The sequence below is a fragment of the Bos grunniens genome, chromosome 3 (assembly GCF_055505025.1).
Source record: "Bos grunniens cultivar Pamir isolate PY7600 chromosome 3, Bosgru_T2T1.0, whole genome shotgun sequence".
In the NCBI taxonomy this organism is placed as follows: domain Eukaryota; kingdom Metazoa; phylum Chordata; class Mammalia; order Artiodactyla; family Bovidae; genus Bos; species Bos grunniens.
The window spans coordinates 87,117,870-87,139,500 of record NC_141167.1 but is presented as its reverse complement, the minus strand read 5'-3'; the positions used below and the strand labels follow the sequence as shown (position 1 = coordinate 87,139,500).

At 44.3% G+C, this 21,631-nt stretch overlaps 3 protein-coding genes and 1 non-coding gene across 5 annotated transcripts in view; 1 reads left to right on the top strand and 3 right to left on the bottom strand.

Moving 5' to 3' along the window:
* Positions 1-4,823, bottom strand: part of ELAPOR1 (endosome-lysosome associated apoptosis and autophagy regulator 1) — a 75,030-nt gene extending 70,207 nt beyond the window's left edge. The window contains exons 1-2 of one of the 2 annotated variants that reach the window (XM_086391588.1): positions 4,488-4,823; positions 3,595-3,800 (exon numbers count right to left, since the gene is read on the bottom strand). In XM_086391588.1, coding sequence (XP_086247714.1) covers positions 3,595-3,747 — 153 coding nt within the window. In that variant the 5' untranslated portion in view covers positions 3,748-3,800; positions 4,488-4,823. Of the gene's footprint in view, positions 1-3,594; positions 3,982-4,487 lie in introns of those variants that run through there. The other variant, XM_086391587.1, reaches the window with a different exon arrangement.
* A 23-nt stretch (positions 4,824-4,846) lies between these two features.
* On the top strand, positions 4,847-9,101 carry CFAP276 (cilia and flagella associated protein 276). The gene is made up of 5 exons (XM_086391606.1): positions 4,847-5,018; positions 7,387-7,503; positions 7,978-8,093; positions 8,427-8,554; positions 8,953-9,101. The coding sequence occupies exons 1-5, from the start codon at positions 4,938-4,940 to the stop codon at positions 9,021-9,023; spliced, it is 513 nt and encodes a 170-aa protein (XP_086247732.1). The 5' UTR covers positions 4,847-4,937; the 3' UTR covers positions 9,024-9,101.
* A 1,832-nt stretch (positions 9,102-10,933) lies between these two features.
* On the bottom strand, positions 10,934-11,370 carry LOC147375972 (small Cajal body-specific RNA 2). The gene has a single exon (XR_015161753.1).
* Positions 11,371-15,832: 4,462 nt separating this feature from the next.
* Positions 15,833-21,577, bottom strand: TMEM167B (transmembrane protein 167B). The gene is made up of 3 exons (XM_086391607.1): positions 21,449-21,577; positions 19,199-19,330; positions 15,833-18,308 (listed from the first exon to the last, which is right to left on the bottom strand). The coding sequence occupies exons 1-3, from the start codon at positions 21,456-21,458 to the stop codon at positions 18,226-18,228; spliced, it is 225 nt and encodes a 74-aa protein (XP_086247733.1). The 5' UTR covers positions 21,459-21,577; the 3' UTR covers positions 15,833-18,225.
* Positions 21,578-21,631: the final 54 nt, after the last annotated feature.

The window sequence follows — 21,631 nt, the reverse complement described above, 5'->3', positions numbered from 1 at the left end:
ATCCACACCCCTGCAATGGAAGGCGAAGTCTTAACCATTGGACCACCACGGAAGCCCCAACCTTATTTGCTTTATACTCAAGCTAATCCACTATCTCTGCTAGAAATCGATTCTTCACTTAGTTTCCCATTTTCCAGCTTTGATTTCTATTGTACCCATACCTACTCCACCTTTCAGCCACGTGGTTTACTTGCAATCCTCAGGATCTTTTCCTCCGACCCTTCTATCTAGAAAGCACTCTCTCCCTCTCTCTCTCCATCTCTGCCTGCTGAAATTCTACTAATTATTCCAGAAACAGGTCAAGTGCCAACTGTTCAAATATGTTTTTTTTCTTTTCTTGTAAAACTCTAGATTGCCACTCCTGCATTGCTTACCACATGTTGACCCCATGTCATCATTTATATGTCATTACTTGTGGGCTTACTTTCCTGCCAATCAATATTTCTCAAGTACCTAAGACACGTCAAGGGTATATATTAGGCATTTTATATGTTTGTCCTATTTAATCCTCACAACAGCCTTGTGAGATACCTGCTACCATCTTGATTTTAGAGATCAGGAACCTGAAGCTGTCAGAAGTTAATTAACTTGCTTGAAGTAGCATCCTCACTTAGTGGCAGACTCATCACCATCCATTTACCAAAGTTTATTTCAATCTGTGTCTTCCAGATTCTGAAGCCCTTTGGGCCCTTCAACACAGAATGGGAAATCCCTTTGGGGGCAATTAGCACTGAGGCCTCAGGACAAGACCGATCTGGGAAAGGCAGCTTTCTCCTCCTCTCTCATTTGATTTAGATTCACTGTGCTATAGGAAATGCTCTTTTGGCTCTCAGCACTGAGCCCAGGCTAGCACAGGGCTGAAAAATGATTCGTGAGGACAAACAGCACCCAGGATGTTTAGTTCCACTGGTGACCCTGATTATTTTAAAATTGTGAAAGGAATGCCAAGCCCCAGCACATGTGTAGTAATCTAGAACTCCCAGCTCTCTACCTCCTCAGTTGAGGCTTTACCCTCAACCTCTTTGTTCCCTGATTCAGTCCAGATGGATGCCTTGAATTTCAGAAACAAGGCAGGAACAGCATTGCTGTCATTAGACTTGGCCTTGGCTGGTAAAAGTACTTGACTCACAATAAATTCATACGAAGATTAAGAACAGGGAAGAGTTAGTTTACCCTGAATTGGTTTTTCACCATTTAGGATTGGAAGCCCCCAAAACTTGTTGGGTCAGTTCATACTGTCAAACAAAGAATATTATAATAATGGGTTTATTCTCTTCCTTATGGATTTGGAGTCGAGGGTGTTCAGCAGCCACTGTTTGCTCAAGAAGAGTGTAAACAAGACTTGCTGACGCCTGTGGCCAATGAACAGGACTCATAAGCCACTTTCACTCCAGAACGGGGTGTGGCTCTAATGGTAAAGAAGCTGAATGGGAAAGAGGGTTAGGTAACTCAAATTTGTGTTTTAACTGTCTTTTCTCTTTCAGTCCTCAAAGCAATCTTTTTTGAGTTGGGCATTACTGAAGTACCCGTTCTACAGATCTAAAAACTGGGTAGTAAGTGACAGGCAGGAACTGGAACCTGCCTGTTGAGTATGTTGAGCTCCATAGCTTTCCACTGCCCTCAATTTATGCTCTTGGCAAGGCCTTTTGCTTAAGCAAATGTCAATCATTTTAAAAGGACTAAAGGCAAAATTTGTACACAAGTTAGAGCTCTCAAATATCCATATTCTTCCCTCCCTAGGAAGCAAGATGATACAATGTGTTTAATTTCTTAAATGTCTCATATTTTCCAAAGATCTCAACAAGAAGTGGTAGTTGAACTCTAAGATTCTTACCTTCCACTCAGGGGACTCCAATGTTGGATTCTTAGGCAAGTGACTTTGCTTGGTGAAACTGGTTATCTTGATTGGTTAGACCACAGATCACCAAGGCCAGTAAGCCACATTCACTGACAAAATCATTCTGTTCCCAGCCATCTTTCAAACAGGTCATGAAGTGGCTGAGTGAAAATATGGATGATCCAGGGCAGGACATTGCTGGGACTGACACAAGTTACCAAAATTTCCATTGGTAAATTTTGGAGTGACTGGAGTCACTCATTCACATTCATGAGTAAAGTCAAGTATATTTATTCACACAGAAAAATCTCTTTTCCCACCCTCTCATTTCTTCATGATGTGTTGTGTTGTAGATAGTCTAACGGTTAAAATGTTGTTGTTGTTTAGTTACTAAGTTGTGTCCAGCTCTTTGCAACCCCATGGACTGTAGCCCATCAGGCTCCTCTGTCCATAGGATTTCCCAGGCAAGAATACTGGAGTGGGTTGCCATGTCCTTCTCCAGGGGATCTCCCTGACTCAGGGATTGAACCTGTGTCTCCTGCTTGGCAGGCAGATTCTTTACCACTGAGCTACGCTGGAAGCTAAATTGTTAGAATACCTTCATAATAATACATTTCCATATGGGATGGGGTTGTTGTTGCTAATCAGTAGTTAATACTGACAACTTATAAATATTTCAACCTCTCAAAACCTTAGCCAAGTATGACACCTCAAATTAATTAAACAGGGCTAGACTCTTAATGTATTATGAAGTTTTTCACATTTCACATAGATAACAGTAATTTTTATTTTGCCTCCCCCCATGCCCTTCATGTAGTTCTTGTAAATATGTTGTTGCTGCCTCTGCCATATGGTTAAAAAAAGTTACTCAAAACACAACAAATTACTGTTATTTCAATACTATAGAAACCACTGAGTTTTATTACCCCTTCATACCTTTTTGTATCCCTCCAAAAGAATGTTCAAAGGCATTTTTGGTTGGGAGACATTCACCACTTATTCTCTGAATTATGTTGGCAACATTTTAGAAACACTTGAAAAAGACTTGCAACATATGTTAGTATAAGTCCAGAGAAGGAAAGCGGAGATTGGCAGGAATTCAACAGTCTGACCAAAGGTGGGTCATGCACTGTCAGGTACACTGAAGAAAGCATACTGGGGGAGGCAAGCTATAAACAGGATCCAGACTTTGCAGCCCACAAGGCAGCCAGATGTTGACTACCCAAGGGGACAGAGGTGACGGGATCCTCCAGTCCCTCTCGCAGACCTCCCACGTTTACCTGCCTTCCTTGAAGCCATGATACGATCACAAGTATTCCCACTTCCATCCATTACTTTCCTCTAGCCTTCCAAACTCCTTTCTTACCCCACTTCTCCCCTTCTCCACTTTCTATTTTGCCCCTCTGTACATAATCTTTTGTTTTCAACCACTTTTAAGGTAATTTCATTTCAGCTGGGAAACAACTCCTGTCTTCTTCCCTCGTTCCAAGCCCAGGGACTCGAGTCCCTCCTGAGCTCCTTGGAGATGGGACCTTTCCCGAGCTCAGCAGTCTAAGCTGTGAGGGTGATATATTCTGTGAGTCCTCCAACGGGGTGGCCCCTCCATGACGCCAGTCTGTTCCTCTTCCTTCTTCCCCCTATCCCCAAAGAACCTAAACTCCGTGCCCTCTGAAACTGTCTGTGTCTAAGTCCCCAAGATCTCCGCCGGATCCAAGATTTTTTTGACCTAAGTGGGGTCGGGTCGGGGAAGACAGTACCTCTTTGCAGGCGTGAAGCTCCAGTCCCGCTCCCTGAGTCACCTGGAAGGCGGTCCCAACCCAGAGCAGCAGCCGCAGAAGCCGGAATGTGCGCGGCTCAGTTCTTCCCCTGCCTCTGGCAGAGGGATGGAGGCTGTGGCCAGGCTCAGCCATAGTGTTGCTCCGAGCGAGCGGCAGCAGCGGCTCAGGTGCTGCGGCTGCAGCTACTGCTGGCAGAAGGCAGAAAAAAAGGGGAGGGAGATTCACAGGAGGCAGGATGTAAGGGGCTGGGCTCGCTTCAGTCACCTCCCTGCGGCTACACCAAGGCCGCCCATCCTTCCTCCTCCCTCCTTTCACTTATCCTCCTCCTACCCACGTCGCCTTGGCAACCGCCTCCTCTTTCCCTTCGCGCGGGTGGGGCAGGGACCACGCGCTCCTCTGCCGCTCACCTGCCGGTCGCCATGGCAGCCGCCGCCGCTAGTGCGCGGCGCAGAAATGCACGAGCCCAGGGTCCGCAACCGGCCCAGCAGGCGCGCACAAGGCTAGTGCAAAGAACGCGGTGGAAACAACCTCCAAGCCATCACCAACAAATTCATTATTTCGGGCCACCGGCTGCCTACGAGCATCACTAATTTTGCAGACGTGGCGTTCTACATATACTTATTAAACATCTTGTTAAAAGCAACAGAAAAATGACCGCGATGATATCGCTCCTCCAGGGATTATAGCCTGGAAGACTGGCCCGGGTAGGTGTTACCTACTGTAACAGCTGCTTCTGGAGGTCTTACTTCCACCACACCAAACCCATTTGTGAATTTACAACCAGTCTTGTGCGAAGCCCTGGGATTCACATAGTCAAGCTGAATTTAAAAGCAAGGCGAGTTTGCCTTAGCTGGGCAATTTTCCAAACACACCTGGACTCCTCTGTCTTTTGACATCCCCATTCTGTCATCGCTCTGAGAAATCCTCTCGTAAGATTCCAAGGAGAAGGACATTTCAGGGCTGGCTATCTTTTACGAATTCTTTCCTAAACTGAAGTCTTTTGCAGAAGATTTGTAAGATGGGAGGCCGGTGTTTTTCACCGACGGCTCACGAGTGAAAATCCAGGGCTCCCGAGCACACTCGGCGGCTGTTTCCGCTCTGTGTTCCCAGAAGCTTCTTCCCGAGGGGCCTCCCGCGTTGGACCGCCAGGTGGCGCCCTTCTCGGAGGGACTTCGCCTTAGTCACAGAAGGCCGAGCAGTTGCCTGGCAACTGAAATTGGGCGTTCCAAACAATTGGGACCCGGGCTCCTCCGCGTGCTAGGTTGTGTGCGGCTGCGCGGGTCTCTCACCCCTCTTAAGAGCGCCTCGCTCGGTGTTTTGCCATGCCTCTCACCCGAGACCCTTTCCAGAACCCTGCTTTGGATAAAGATGATTCCTACTTGGGAAAGTCACGGGCTTCCAAGGTACTGAGGTTTCTTACGCAGGTACCCAGTAGGGTCGACCTTACTCTTCTGTCGGCCTGACTGGAAGAAGTGGTAACTTAACTCTGGGGAGGACACTGAGTCAGGTACGAGAGAGGTCTGTTTTCTGCCTACCACCATGATCCCATATTCAGGTCTCCCCACCTTTCACGGTGCTTTTGAGCAGAGGGAAGTGGCGCTCTAGTCCAGAGGAACAAGGGGCACTTGCGGACCTAAGTAATGATTGGTCTGACGGGGCTTGCACAGGCCCAGATTCCACCAAGCAACGCTTTGCCCTATTTGGGAAACTCTTCTATGAAGAGACGTGAGGTATATAGAGTGGGAAAGAGGAATCAAACACCAGGTCATGCTTTATACATCTGTCTTTGATTCATGTTGGAATGTGTGTGTGTATATATGTGTTTCATGATGGTCCAGGAGGAGTAATGGACCCTGAAGCAGTGATGCAGGGGGTGGTGTTAAGATGCAAAGGGCAGGACTGATGGGGCTTTGTGGCTGACTGGATATGGGCCCAAGAGAGTGGCCAGTCTAGGAGGGCTCCTAGGTTTCTGAGGGCTTAGCTGATACCATTTACTGAATGAGGTGTCCAGGAAAAGCAGGTTTGGGGAGAATGACGTTGAGATCAATGATGTAGCTGTTGCTTTTTGGTGCCTGTGGGACACTTCTGTGGAGATGATGAGTAGACAACACGGTTAGGGCTGTGGGTTGACAATGTGTGGAAGCCACAGTATTCATATAGTGGTACTTTAAGCCATAGGAGGGAATGAGCTCATCCAGTGAATGTGAGAGTCAGAAAGGCAGAAATGAAACCCCTGGAGAATCCCACTTAGGGGCAGAGAGAGAAAACAGAGCTGAGAAGGAAGCTGAGAAATAATAGCCAGATGCAGAAGAAAAACCAGGAGGAGCTAGACCCATGCAGGATGGAGAGAACATTTCATGGAATCAGAGTTGTGGCGTCAGAAACCACCGAGGTCAGATAAGATCAGGTCTGGAAATGATCCATTTGACCTAACCACAAAGGTTATTAGCAAGAGTAGTTTCAGTGGATGCTTGAGGCAGAGGTCGGACTGTATTGGTATGGAAAGGGGATGGAAAGGGGGTGGGAGGGAAAGTGGAGAGTAGTATGTGTTGACTCTTAAGGCTGGCTCGGTAGGAACATCATGGAGTCGTAGCCAGACAGTGACGAAAGGATGAGGAGAAACTGGCTACAGAAGATGCCAGGATAGCACAGCTCCCTAAAGTACCAGGAAGGGCTGGGTTCAGGAAGAAGAGTTATTCTTGAATAAAAGGGACTTCCCTTTCTCTGAAATGAAAGGAAAATGGATAGTGAAGATGGCAGCTCATGCTTGACAGGCCTGATTTTCTCAGAAAGACCATCTCACCCTTCTGCTTGTAGAGATAATGAGGCTTAGGCAGCCTTGGAGGACTGGAAGAGCTACCTGTGCTTGCATCATATGTAATATTCCCGTCTCCTTTTCATCTTTCTTGGTGATAACATAGTGCCTGGTCCACACCATTCAATTAATGGTGAGCTGAGTCATGCAGCACTATGCCATATACCGGGGATGAAGAAGGTTCCAGCATCAGATAAGATGAATGAGAGTTCTACTAGGTTGTAGCTGTACTCACTGGAATTCAGTCACTGGTTCCATGAGCATCTCATTTTAGAACACCATGTTTTAGGTCACTGTGCTGGGTACTGGGGACACAGTGGTGAGCAATATGGCATTTTACATGTAATGAAGAAATCAGCTATGTGCTTTTCATATTCATAGTTGTGGGGTTTTAATGAGAGAACCAAACATTCAATGAATTTTTTTGACATTCCCGCAGAAACAATGACCCTTCCTTGCTTACCGAAAATTTTTTCTCACCTGTTTAGACACTGTTCTCTCCTGATTCTCCTCTCCCGATTCTCTTGTCTCTGACTAACCCCAGCCAACCCCATTATAATATTGTGCAGTCCTCATGAACCACCTCTTCCTTTTTGGTCAGATTCTTTTGGGGAGGCTTCAGCTGTTACTCCAACAACTGCATATTGCATTAGAATATCTTACCTCTTCTTCAAACTCAGGACTTCTGAACCTGAGCTCATCTTGCCTGTCTGCTCCCCATCCTTCACTTCATGTCCCACTTCACCCCTTTCCCTGTCTTCCTGGCCCATTTCTTTCAGTTCTAAGGGAAAACTTAGGAGGGTCAAAAGGCTGGGAGGCTTGCCCCATATCATCCTTCTCGTTTAGATGTCTCGATTCAATTAAAATGGAATGGCAGGAGGGGATGGATGTCACTGATGCTACCACATCAGCAAGGCCTTCGGTAACCAGTTGTGGGTGTGGTTTCTCTTTTGCAGAGACTGCCATATAAGAACCCAACTCACCTTGCTCAGCAACAGGAACCCTGGTGTCGACTCAGCTCAACTCCCACAATTACCTCCATGAAACGGGATGGTTTTTTTTTTTATTCAGAGGTACCTAGCATTGAAATGCTATTTCTCATTATATCCACTTAGGACTAATGACTATCCTTTTTGAAAGGCAGGCTGTCCCTGACTGCTTTAGCAGCTTTATCTTGCCCCCAATCCAAGATCCTATCTCTGGGAAGGCAAAAGGCTTGAGTTTTGCTGCAGTTAATTATTTGGAGCAAATCATTCTCTCACTAGACTTCTCATTATAACCATGAATGAGGTAAGGCCCATTAAGCTCAAGAGGTTCCCATGTCTCCAGGAGAGCTTCCCACTCCTTAGACTTAAGCACGAGACAATTCTGTATGGACAAGATTTAAGAAGTCATCATGTACAGTAATTTGGTGTGTAAAGAGCTGGTGGGCCTCAGGCCCCAAAAGGGTTCACTCTGCTTTGGGAGAAGAGTAGAACCCAATAGAACCCAACTAGAATGGGTGCACGGTGGCAAGTTAACCCTGAGAGGGTTGGCTTCCTCTGTAGATACCAAAGGATGACCTGGATTTCCGCTTAGCAGCCTTGTACAACCACCACACAGGGACATTCAAGAACAAGAGTGAGATACTCACACACCAGGAGACCATCCAGGATACCCGCCGGTAAGTGGTGGAGGCAGAGCCTCTCCCTAAGAACAATGCCATCCAATCAAGTAAAGTAAACCGTCACCTGGGAAATAATCGATAGGTTCCTATTTGTATAGATTTTTGCATTTTTTAACTTCTGTAATACAATTTCTGTGGGTTTCTTTTTTCTAAAATGAAGAGATCTTCCAAAATTGGGCTCATCTGTATAATAAAACATTTGGTTAATTTGAGAGGCTAGAAAGGGCCTTTGGTTGCTATATTTTTGAGGTTGCATGCAACTCCTTCCCTCCTTACCTTCTTCTCTTGATTGATTTCATTCTCCCCTGTTCTTCCCACATCGTCTTCCAGAATCAAGACCCAATTCCCTGGAGAATTTTTACCCGCTCCCCAACCACCCCTCATCACTTCCAGAGCTAACATCAGACATTGGATCAACCCTAAGAAGGAGTCTATTCACAGCATACAGGGATCCATAGGTAAGGGTTAGAAGACTGAGGAATGGAGGAAGATGGGTGGTGCAAGAGTTTTTCTCAATGGACACAGGAATCAGGGAGTTGAGGTGGCTGGCTATTAGGGAACATGAGGGATAACTGAGTCTGGCACATATCAGATGAATGCCAGGGACGTGCTGACTATAGGGCTAGGAAATGAATTCCGTTTCAGAGCCTCTGCCTTAGCCTTAGGTCTAATGGACAAGAATTTTCAGCAAAGGACAGAAACCTGGGAAAAGACCTGTAGCTACTTCCCATCAGTCTTGTGTTTCCCCAGCTGTTAGAACCTTCTCCATGGTCCCCATGAAAGTATGGGTGACAAATTCCCAGAAAAGGCAGCAGATCTTAAATTCACAGCCCATTCCTTCTTCTTTTCTCCACAGTGTCCCCTCACACTGCAGCCACCAATGGAGGGTACTCCCGAAAGAATGATGGTGGCTTCTTCTCCACATAAGTGTTGACAGGCCCCTGGACTAATCATTGTGGAACATCCCGCCGACCACCTCCATTAAATAGATTTGTGTAAGTTGAAGCCTGGAGTATCTGTTACCCGCAGACTATAAGTTGCCACTTGACTACTCTTAAAGTGTGGAAGTTTCTCAGTTTCTAGAAACTAATGCTATTGGGCAATATTTGCAATTTGGAGTCAACCTGCTGAAAAAGATAAGGATTTAGGACAGAACAGCACTGCTTTTGGCAGGAGACAGGTATTCACATTTTGTAAACTGGAGTCATTCCAACTATACAGATATATAGCCATTCAACCTTTCTTGAAAACTTTTCATGTGTCAGCTGTTGAGCTAATTGTTAGGGAGACAAGAATGGGCATTGTCCATTCTCTCAATGAACTTAGAGACACTAACTTTAGTAGCTCTTTGTAGCATTAATATTTATGCAGAGGTCACACTTAACAGATTCCAGACCTTCTGGACTTAGTCATTTTCTGGGCTCTCCTTCTCCATGAGAGCTCAGTCTCCCTGGTCCTTCTTCCTTTCCATTGTTCACTCTCTTAACTCTGCTGTCTCCTTGCCTGGGAGTCAATTATTTTTTCGTTGCCTAGATTTATAGCCCCTGATTCTTAGAAACAGAGCTTAACAATCTGATCCTAGGGTCTGAAAGTACCTAAAAACTAATGCATTAATGTGGTTTCTAAAATTACAAGCCACTCACAGGAACCTGCTGTCAGAATGAGCAAGAAATGACAGACCCTTTAGAATATTGTACAATTAAGTTCCCATTTCTAAACTTGGACAGTATGTGCACTGTTGAATAAATCAAAACATGAAAGGGCTTCTATTTGGTACTCAAGTGCAGGGTCCTTAAATTCCACCAAACTAACAGTCCCTCTTCTACAGAGATACTCCAATTTATTCATAGTGTTTACTGCTAAGTGGCAATATTTTCAGTTCTCATTATTTGGAAGGGCTGAAAGTAGCAGAGAGGGGTGACTCTCTGGATAATCACCTCATGCGAATTGATACTGAACATCGAAAAATTTATTACTGCGATCCATGCATGGAGGCTTTAAATAATCCTGATTTCTAGACCTCTCTGATAATTATAATTCAGTAAATCTGGTGCGGGTCCCTGGAATCTGAATTCTTATAAGCTTTCCAAGTTCTCTTATGGATATATACACACATATTGTTGTTTAGTCATTAAATTATGTCCTACTCCTTCCCACTCCATGGACTGTAGCCCACCAGTCGCCTCTGTCCATGGGATTCTTCAGGGAAGAATACTGGGGTGGGTTGCCATTTCCTTCTTCAGGGGATCTTCCCAACCCAGGGATCGAATCAGTCTCCTGCACTGCAGACGAATTCTTTACCACTGAGCCACCTGGGAAGTCCTTATATACACAGGCTCAGAGGGTAAAGCGTCTGCCTGCAATGCAGGAGACCTGGGTTCGATCCCTGGGTCAGGAAGATCCCCTGGAGAAGGAAATGGCAACCCATTCCAGTACTCTTGCCTGGAAAATCCCATGAACAGAGAAACTGGTAGAATACAGTCCATGGGATAGCAAAGAGTCAGACACGACTGAGCGGCTTCAGTTCACTTCAGACGTGCGTATACACCTACATGCCTTCACCGGCAGGCGCTGTATAGTGTCTTTAGACCTAGGGCACCAGTGTTGGTATCACACGCGAGTCATAATGACAAAGCGGACCGAAAGAAAAAAAAAAAAAAAAAGGAGGCGCCTAGAAAAGTAAAACTGCAGCAGAGAACAAGGTCTCTGTCCCCTTTCAGCTTCGGCGCCTGCGGGCGGGGCGACGGCTAGTTCGACGCCCGCCAAAGACCCCAGCCGGCTGTCGACAGTTGACACGTTATCCCCAACGCCACGGGCGGCCGTGCCCTGGGCCGGGCTCAGATCAGAATCGCCTCGATAATCAATGGCGCGGGACAAGCCCGGCCTCGTCTATCTGATCAATTCATCACTTCTGAGCGCCGGGCCCCACAGGACCGCTCGGAACCTCCGGGGCCACGGCGTTGCCACCGCCCAAGGGGCCTCGCTGCACAGTGCCCCGAGGAAGGGCTTCGCAGGAGGGAAGCTTTTCATTTCGGGTCGGACCGGCGGGGCTGGAATCCCAACCCGATCAAATAAGATCAACGTGTAGGCCGGGGGAGGGGTGCAGGGGCGAGCGCACGCACGCACACATTCACGCACCCACTCAGACATTCACGCATCCACTCACACACTCGGCCTACACGCGCGCACCCCCCCCCCCCCCCCGCCAACACACACAACACCACACAGCAATTTACAGCAACCTCACTTCCAGCCCGCTCTCCCTCCGGTGAAGGAGCGGAAGTTCGCACCCTCTTTTATAGCCCCCGGCCCCGGAGACTTTTGGGAGGAACCACCAAGCACCGGCCATCTCCGAGTGTGCACTTTGCTGCCCTCGCGTGGTTCGGAGGGGAACCAAGGGCCCTGGTTCAGTTCAGTTCAGTCTCTCAGTCATGTCTGACCCCATGGACTGCATGCAGCACGCCAGACTTCCTTGTCCACCACCAACTCTCAGAGCTTACTCAAACTCATGTCCATTGAGTCGGTGATGCCATCCAACTATCTCGTCCTCTGTTGTCCCCTTCTCCTCTAGTCTTCAATCTTTCCCAGCATCAGCGTCTTTTCAAATGAGTCAGTTCTTCGCATCAGGTGCCCAAAGTATTGGAGTTTCAACTTCAGCATCAATCCTTCCAATGAATATTTGGGATTGATTTCCTTTAGGATTGACTGGTTGGATCTCCTTGCTGTCCAAGGGACTCTCAAGAGCCGTAGTTCAAAAGCATCAATTCTTCAGCGCTCAGCTTTCTTTACAGTCTAATTCTCACATCCATCAGTTCAGTTCCGTTCAGTTCAGTCGCTCAGTCGTGTCCAACTCTTTGCGACCCCATGAATCGCAGCACGTCAGGCCTCCCTGTCCATCACCAACTCCTGGAGTTCACTCAAACTCATGTCCATCGAGTTGGTAATGTTATCCATCCATCTCATCCTCTACTGTCCCCTTCTCCTCCTGCCCCCAATCCCTCCCAGCATCAGAGTCTTTTCCAATGAGTCAACTCTTTGCATGAGGTGGCCAAAGTATTGGAGTTTCAGCTTTAGCATCATTCCTTCCAAAGAACACCCAGGACTGATCTCCTTTAGAATGGACTGGTTGGATCTCCTTGCAGTCCAAGGGACTCTCAAGAGTCTTCTCCAACACCACAGTTCAAAAGCATCAATTCTTTGCTGCTCAGCTTTCTTCACAGTCCAACTCTCACATCCATACATGACCACTGGAAAAACCATAGCCTTGACTAGACGGACCTTTGTTGGCAAAGTAATGTCTCTGCTTTTGAATATGCTGTCTAGGTTGGTCATAACTTTCCTTCCAAGGAGTAAGCATCTTTTAATTTCATGGCTGCAATCACCGTCTGCAGTGATTTTGGAGCCCCCAAAAATAAAGTCTGACACTGTTTCCACTGTTTCCCCATCTATTTCCCATGAAGTGATGGGACCAGATGGCATGATCTTAGTTTTCTGAATGTTAAGCTTTAAGCCAACTTGTTCACTCTCCTCTTTCATTTTCATCAAGATACTTTTTAGTTTCTCTTCACTTTCTGCCATAAGGGTGGTGTCATCTGCATATCTGAGGTTATTGATATTTCTCCCAGCAATCTTGATTCCAGCTTGTGCTTCTTCCAGCCCAGGGTTTCTCTTGATGTACTCTGCATAAAAGTTAAATAAGCAGGATGACAATATACAGCCTTGACATACTCCTTTTCCTATTTGGAACCAGTCTGTTGCTCCATGTCCAGTTCTAACTGTTGCTTCCTGACCTGCATACAGGTTTCTCAAGAGGCAGGTCAGGTGGTCTGGTATTCCCATCTCTTTCAGAATTTTCCACAATTTATTGTGATCCACACGGTCAAAGGCTTGGCATAGTCAAGAAAGCAGAAATACATGTTTTTGTGGAGCTCTTCCTTTTTCCATGATCCATTGGATGTTGGCAATTTGATCTCTGGTTCCTCTGCCTTTTCTAAAACCAGCTTGAACATTTGGAAGTTCATGGTTCACATATTGCTGAAGCCTGGCTTGGAGAATTTTGAGCATTACTTTACTAGCATGTGAGATGAGTGCAATTGTGCGGTAGTTTGAGCATTCTTTGGCATTGCCTTTCTTTGGGATTGGAATGAAAACTGACCTTTTCCAGTCCTGTGGCCACTGCTGAGTTTTCCAAATTTGCTGGCATATTGAGTGCAGCACTTTCACAGCATCATCTTTTAGGATTTGAAATAGGTCAACTGGAATTCCATCACCTCCACTAGCTTTGTTTGTAGTGATGCTTTCTAAAGCCCACTTGACTTCACATTCTAGGATATCTGGCTCTAGGTGAGTGATCACACCATTGTAATTATCTGGGTCGTGAAGATCTTTTTTTTGTATAGTTCTTCTGTGTATTCTTGCCATCTCTTCTTAATATCTTCTGCTTCTGTTAGGTCCATACTATTTCTGTCCTTTATTGAGCCCATCTTTGCATGAAATGTTCCTTTGGTATCTCTAATTTTCTTGAGGAGATCTCTAGTCTTTCCCATTCTGTTGTTTTCTGCTATTTCTTTGCATTGATCACTGAGGAAGGCTTTCTTATCTCTCCTTGCTATTCTTTGGAACTCTACATTCAGATGCTTATTATATCTTTCCTTTTCTCCTTTGCTTTTTGCTTCTCTTCTTTTCACAGCTATTTGTAATCCCTTAGTATCTCTAATTTTCTTGAAGAGATCTCTGTTCTTTCCCATTCTATTGTTTTCCTCTATTTCTTTGCATTGATCGCTGAGGAAGGCTTTCTTATCTCTCCTTGCTGTCCTTTGGAACTCTGCATTCAAATGGGTATATCTTTCCTTTTCTCCTTTGAGCCCTGCTAAGGCAGGACAAATTCCCACAATGCTGAATTATAATTGCCTTTGAATCTTTGTGTGACATATTTATAACCATATCTATAGTGTTTCTTTGATCTTTGATCCAAGTTCTGGATATAAGATGATATAACCTCAGGATCCCTCTAGGTTGAATGAGTTCTTTCCCCAGGAGAAAGCAAATTCTAATCATTCCAACACCAGCTTTCCCAGGATCTCCTCCCAAGGGAGAAGGCAAACATCATTTTACCAAAGGAAAAGGGTGAGAATAGATGACTTAAGTCCAAGGACGAAGTGGTCAGAATATCTAATGAGTAAAGGAAGGCAGGCATATACCTGTCCACACAAAGCCCTCTGCTACCCTTCACTTGCTTTTACTTACTATCATACCTACTAAAATCTTTCAACCTCTAAAATCAGTGAAAAAATGATTATGTAAATTACAATTAGCTCCTTTCACATCAGAGAGTATAATGTCTCAGTTGCTTCTTTCTCCTTTTTCAGTGACATGTATGTGAAGGGGGAAGACAAATCAGAATTTTGTGAAGTTATATTTGTGAGTCCCATCATGCACTTGGAATAAACAAATAGGGGGAAAGTATCCACTGTATGTGTCAGAAGCCCAAGAAATTTCTAGGTATCTGGCTGGGTAACCTGAAAACCTCATTTCACAGAAGAAATTTAATGACTGGTAATGGCAGTTGACACTTGTATTTTAATAGCGGTAGTAGGTAAAATATATTGGGAAATGTTATCTACATTACTTAATACAGCTCAAAATGTATTAATATATTTGCTTATATATATATATATGTAATATATAGCTGGTATAAACATATATAGTGTGTGCGTGTGTGTATGTATATATATGTATATATATATATATATATACACTTATAGGCTTACCAGGTGGCGCAGTAGTGAAGAATCTGCCTGCCAATCCAAAGCAAGAGACTCAGGTTCAATCCCTGAGATGGAAAGATCCCCTGGAGTAGGAAATGGCAGCCTGCTCCAGTATTCTTGCCTAGAAAATTCCACGGACAGAGGAGCCTGGCAGGCTATAGTCCATGGAGTCACAAAGTTGGACGTAACTGAGCAAATATACACACGTATGTATATATTCAGTTCAGTTCAGTCGCTCAGTCGTGTCCCACTCTTTGCGACCCCATGAATCGCAGCATGCCAGGCCTCCCTGTCCATCACCAACTCCTGGAGTTCACCCAGACTCACGTCCATCGAGTCAGTGATGCTATCCAGCCATCTCATCCTCTGTCGTCCCCTTCTCCTCCTGCCCCCAATCCCTCCCTGCATCAGTCTTTTCCAATGAGTCAACTCTTCACATGAGCTGGCCAAAGTACTGGAGTTTCAGCTTTAGCATCATTCCTTCTAAAGAAATCCCAGGGCTGATCTCCTTTAGAATGGACTGGTTGGATCTCCTTGCAGTCCAAGGGACTCTCAAGAGTCTTCTCCAACACCACAGTTCAAAGGCATCAATTCTTCGGTGCTCAGCCTTCTTCACAGTCCAACTCTCACATCCATACATAACCACAGGAAAAACCATAGCCTTGACTAGACGGACCTTTGTTGGCAAAGTAATGTCTCTGCTTTTGAATACGCTATCTAGGTTGGTTATAACTTCTATATGCATGTACACACACACACACACACACCCTCAAAGGAGAGAGCTATGCCTTCGTTGATTCTGAACTGTATCATACATACATCATACATTCAATGACCATCACATGGGGTTAACAGGACTGACAGTATTCACTAATGCAAACTAACAAGGTATACTATAGGCAGAGCCCAGGAGAGTATTAAACAAAGTTCAACAATTCAGTATGCATGTGACAAAAATGGACAAAAACGGTAGGGAAAAATTTTATTTTCAAGGACTGTGCAGACAATGATGAATAAAAAATTTTATTTCAACTATAAAAAGCTGACTTCATTCCACCCTGGCATACAACATTTATGATGATGCCAGTTTGAATCTGAGGCAATACTGCTATCCCCATGCTTCCACCCCTAAAAGACTCTCTTAGAGGAACAACTTCCTACAATTTTCAGTCAAAAATTTATGATACATCAATCAAAGTAATGAATAAAACAAGTTTCTGCTTATCTGCTTATATAAAGAAATGAAACAAGCTGTGTATTTGTTTCTTGCTGTAAATTACCTTTACTCCATGCACTTTTTGGTATGTTCTGGTATGAAAACATCTCAAAATATAACAATTCAAGAGTTCAGGTCAAGATGACCCACGCAGGAAGCTGTAAAAATTGATTTGAACTGTGAAATGGAACTAGTTTAAAATATGAAGAAGCTCTAAGTTATTAGCCCTATTAGGAAACAAAAGTCATTAAAGCTACAAAATAACAAGTGCAAAACACGCTGAACCTGTATTTCCAGGGAGTGACATTCCTGCTGGCCAACAGGTTCCAAATTGACACCCACAAGGTGTAACTCTTTCTGTTCCACTAGCTTTCCTTTCTCTTGTGTGAAAAAGTCTCAGAAATGACAATGAAAATATAGGAATCATTGAAATTTACCCTGTAGACCAATTCTGGAGATAACAGCCAGAGATGATGATTAGACATGTAGTGTTTACTTGATGACTTTCTATACTTCTAGGAACCCTCAAAGCACTAAACTGAGTGTTTCAGAATCTAAACTTCCTAGCAGCTTTTGTTCTTTTGGAATAAGACAAAAGACAATTTACTACCACAAAGGGATCAACCACAGCCAACTTGTCCATAGTCAAGTTTTACTTTAATGAGCAGTTCAACTGGTAGACCTATGTCTATGCTTGCTCTTTACAATAATTTGACCAGTTTTTTTTAAGAGAAATTCTAGGCTTCATAAATGCGACAGTTAATCCTTTTGTAGATATAAGAAGGAGGGAATGGAGAAGTCTTCCCTTCAAATATAAGAGTCATCTAAAACTATTTGCTCAGGAGTTTACTCCATGGAAAAGCTCATCCATCAATCTCAATTGGAAACCTGGGTTTTCCTTTACTTTAGAAGACACTCTCATTTATTCATGGATTGTATGAACTGTACAAACATGCATATGAGTGCCATCAATTTCTCATTAAAATTTCTAATGTTCTTATAATTTCCAAGAGACAGCTAAAGAGTACTGCAACATGAACAAAATTTAAAATGAACCAAAAAACACAATTGACTGAAAATTGCCATAATAACCCAAACAAAAAATAAGTTTGTATCTTCAGTAACATGACAAAACTTCCATCTAACATCCCAATAAATTCTAGATGACTTTACTAGCATATGAATTAATACACTAAACGTATTTATTTCTTCTACCCCAACTGCAAATATATTAAATAATTATTTCTTCAATAGTTTCTCTTTCCCTTAGTGGTGGCATTTAAAACTGAGTAACAGTATTTAGCACTCAGTCATTTAGAAAAAATTTTTAAAATTTTAGGAAAATAGCAACAGTTTCCATATACCATTTGAAGGGGTGAAGTTTCCTTTTGGGAATATTGCTGAATGGAACATTGTTTCTTGTCTAAATCACTCCTTTCAGGTCTCACCATAGACAGATAATTTCCAAATCTTATGTAGGCCCAGATTGTTTTGGCAAAACTCCTGAGCTCCAGCACACAGCAGAGCTATTTTCACTGTTTCTTTTTGCAGTGAGGATCTTGCCTCTCTATGTTCCCAGGTGGGTATGTGAAAGATAAATTTCCAAAGCCAAAACAATGTCTTGGCATTGTTTAACTACTATTTCCCACTCAGCCTCCCAACCCCACCCTCCCAGCACTCCTGCAATTTATCACATCCAAATAAAACAGTAAAAATAAAAGTCAAGTCTTAAAAATTATCTCTCTTTCCAATAAGTTTGAACACAGCCTATATCCTCCCCTAATGAGCCTCAGTTTGAAAAAAGCCTGATGAGGGGCTGAAGAACAAAATAGGTATCAGTTTTTAAGCAGGAGGTATGGAATTGTATCACCGAGGGGAGTAATTTATCTGGACATTATATGCTCTCTGCTGAGGACTGACTTACAAGCAGGTCAAAGGAAGTTTGCTTTCTGTAGTCCCCTGAAGCATAAATAATGTTTGTAATCATGAGGAGTTTTCCCCACAGGAAGCAGGGGAAGATGCTGTGGTGTCATCCTGGGGACTTCGATGATTTTAGCTGAGCTTTCCTATGCTGCGCCCAGGCTCCTGACAGGTTCTTCACCTTTGTCCCCTTGGCTGGCGGTTGATGAAATGGATGCTTCAGAATTCATTTTATAAACAGGACGTAGAAGGCCATCACAATGCAGGCGATTGCCACAGCAGCATGCAGCCTGGTTCCAATTACAGCAGCTGGCAGGAAATAATAAAAAGAGAAAAGGAATCACACCTTGCCCCTTATATAAGTCCTCACTTTCAAGGTGATATTTTGAAATCTTTAGTCACAGATAAAGAGACCTGTTAAGGATCTCAAGAATCAACCCATCCAGGAACGTATTTAAATACTACTCAGGACTTCCCTGGTGGTCCAGTGGTTAAGAATCTGCCTTGCAATGCAGGGGACTTGGGTTCGATCCCTGGTGGAGGAATTAAAATCCCACATGCTGTGGGGCAACTAAACGCATGCACAGAAACTACTGAGCCCATGTGCCACAACTGGAGAGTCTGTGTGCTGCAGCTCTCATGACATAACTAAAACTCGACTCAGCAAATTAACAGCACTGGAGTCTATGAGCTGCAACTCACATGACACAACCAGGACTTGACTCAGCAAATTAATAAGTAAATAAAAATATTAAAAAAAAATAAATAAGTACTACCCTTAAGCCCTAGGTTTTACGTGAATATATCATTAGTTTAAATTTTGCCCTATTTTGAAAAAATACTTAGGTAAATAGGAGTCCAGATGAAGGTGCCCAAAATAAAAAGTAAAAAAGCATCTGAGTTAATAAAAACAATACTTAAAAAAAAAAAATCTCCAATATATTCTTCCAGAAATTCGGGGAAAAAAAAAAACAACTTTTCACTGGGAAAATATTACTCCCAACAATTCCAGTCCAGTCTAAAATTGTTTAAATTATACACTTTTATGCCACAGAGAATATTAAAATTACTTTGTAGCTAAAACAAACAATTACGTAAAAGTTGAACCAAATATAATCCCAGCCTGTCCCACCTTCACTTGGCAGCACCTCACTGTCCAGAGATGGCAACTTCCTCTCCCTGAACAGATATGATCTTACCTTTGTAAAACACACCCCAAACTCCCTTCTTTTCTGAGAGCAGCCAGGTTTTGAGACGAGGTACTTTCTTGAAGTAGGCACAGGTGCAAACAAACAGCAAACCAAACACCAGAATCCCATCCAAGGAGTACACTGTTACAGGAAGAGAAGAAAGCCTTAGGTGCTAATCCAGCTTGGGACAAGTAATGCCACTGGAGAACACAATGTGATATAATACCAAGGTGGTGACCTCAGTGGCAGTGCCAGCTCTGACAAGAAGGAGCCAAGGTCCTGGGACTAACAAGGTTACCTTTTTGTCCCCTCAAATCATGGAGAAATGCCCCTTACAAAGATCTCACTGCCTTCTTCCCTCTCCTTTCAAGAAATGCAAGTTCTGAGAAGAGTGTGCCAGTTAATGTGGAATCAGCTTGCCAGGAATGGCCAGTGTGGGCAACATGTTGAGAGAAGTATTAAGAATCCTTGGTGCCTGAGCTGAGAGATTGAAATGTGCTCTTACTATAAATCACTCATGTGATAAAGAAGAGCTAGATATTTAGCCAAGTCTTTCAGACCTTCATCTGTTGGTAATGAATATGATAAGGCAAAAGCTTAATGGAAACTGCAAGAGTTAGAAATCATATGACTAATTTTCCTGTGTTTTGTCTTACACTTCATGCATCATACTCTACTTACAAACCAAATTTCTGCCAGAGTAACAGATTCTTGAGAACAAACAAGCCAAAAAAAATTTTTTTTGAGGCTTCATCGTGGTGGAACAAGTGTGAGAAAAAAGCTTTGAACACATAGTTCTAGTTCTTACATATGTAAACTGAGCTATGTCTGGTAAGCACAATGAATCATCTAAGTGGAAAAAAAAACAATCAGACCACAAAGGGGGGAACGGTGACTAAAATTTATTCATTAATTACTATGTGTTCAATTGCTTCCTTATTTCTCAGTTCAGATGACTTTTTCCTCTAGGTGATGACCGTTCCTGTACTGTGTCTAGTAACCTTAGACCTCTGACTGTCCAGAAAGCTTCAAAAGAATATTTGACACAACCAGCATCTCCCAGTTCTGGACCACTCTATCTCCCTCTCTCCCTCCAGTAAAACTATCTCACAGCTAGATGTCACACAGCAACAGTCCAGTAAATTAATACATATACCAAGTTTTTAGGATGAACAATACCTTTACCTGCTAATCTCCTCCTCCTCTAAGTTTTTGCAAAGCCAAAAGTCACGAGGTGAAAGGCTTATGGAAAAGGTACTTTTTGAGAAATACTCTCCTATGCCCCTCTAATCATACTGTGTAAGAGGCCTTGTCATCTTTTTTCCAGTAAGATGGACTCTAAAGAACACAAAGGCCTCGTTTCCTGTCCTTCGCTGGAACGGGGAAATCGTTGTCTATATAATCGTGTTCGAAGAGGCCTGCAAAATTAGGTCAGATAAACAGGGTGGCAACTGCCACAACTTTAGAAGACGCAGTACCCAACCCTTGCAACTTTCGCTACGGTCTCCAGATGGGATCGCCCAGGCAAGACTTTAGAATCAAATAAAAGAAAGCTTTCTGGCATTTTAACAAAATAAGAACTTTTTTTTTAGGATTCACGTTCACCCCCCCCCCCCCCAAAACTGTGGGCCTTAAAAACCCTCTACGATTTCTTGGTCTTCCCAAGATGCCTACTATCCGAAAGTATGAGTTAACAGAGGGCTGTGAGGATTCTCTCATTTCCCTGGTGCTACAGCAATAGCTCGGGCTTCTCCGGTGGCTCAGACAGTAAAGACTCTGCCTGCAATGTGGGAGACCTGAGTTCAATCCCTGGGTTGGGAAGATCCCCTGGAGAAGGGAAAGGCTACCCACTCCATTATTCTGGCCGGGAGAATTCCATGGACTGTATATTCCATGGGGTCGCAAAGAGTCGGACACGACTGAGCGACTTTCACTTCACAGCAACAGCTCAACCAGGAGTGGCCTCGCGAAACGGCTTGTAAGGGCCAAAACGAACTTCTAGAAGAGAGAAGTGAAAACACAGGCTAGGGACCAAGGACTCGGGGTGTGGGCACAAGAGGCACTGGGGGTTCTAGATGTGCACGCGACGGGGGAACCCGCGGAGTAGTACAGGAAACAGGAGTTAGGGACACGGAGAAGCCAAAGGGAGGACTCCGATGGGAGGGGGCGGGGAGAACGGCCACGTCAATCGGGCTCCGCCCGCCACGTTTTCCCTAGTGTACTGGACTCCCATCCTTTGCTCTGGGCATTGGTTCTCACCGTTCGTCATGGCGGCTGGGCCCGGTCCTGGATAGGGAGTCCGGGGGAGGGGTCAGTGGCGGTAGCGGTGAAGACCGGGGGAACCCAGCTCCCACCTGACACTTCCCGATCCGGGCCGCGGCAACGGGCAGGAGCCGTACTACGCAGGCGCAAGGGAAGGGAGGCGAGCGCCAAACGCAATCA

What these genes read in the sequence shown, in the direction of transcription:
- CFAP276 (XM_086391606.1), top strand. Translation starts at nt 4,938, where the DNA reads ATGCCTCTCACCCGAGACCCTTTCCAGAACCCTGCTTTGGATAAAGAT. An exon ending in GAAAGTCACGGGCTTCCAAG is followed by an intron (nt 5,019 to 7,386) that starts GTACTGAGGTTT and finishes TCTCTTTTGCAG; the next exon opens with AGACTGCCATATAAGAACCC. An exon ending in GTTTTTTTTTTTATTCAGAG is followed by an intron (nt 7,504 to 7,977) that starts GTACCTAGCATT and finishes CTTCCTCTGTAG; the next exon opens with ATACCAAAGGATGACCTGGA.
- TMEM167B (XM_086391607.1), bottom strand. An exon ending in TTGGGGTGTGTTTTACAAAG is followed by an intron (nt 18,309 to 19,198) that starts GTAAGATCATAT and finishes ATTTCCTGCCAG; the next exon opens with CTGCTGTAATTGGAACCAGG.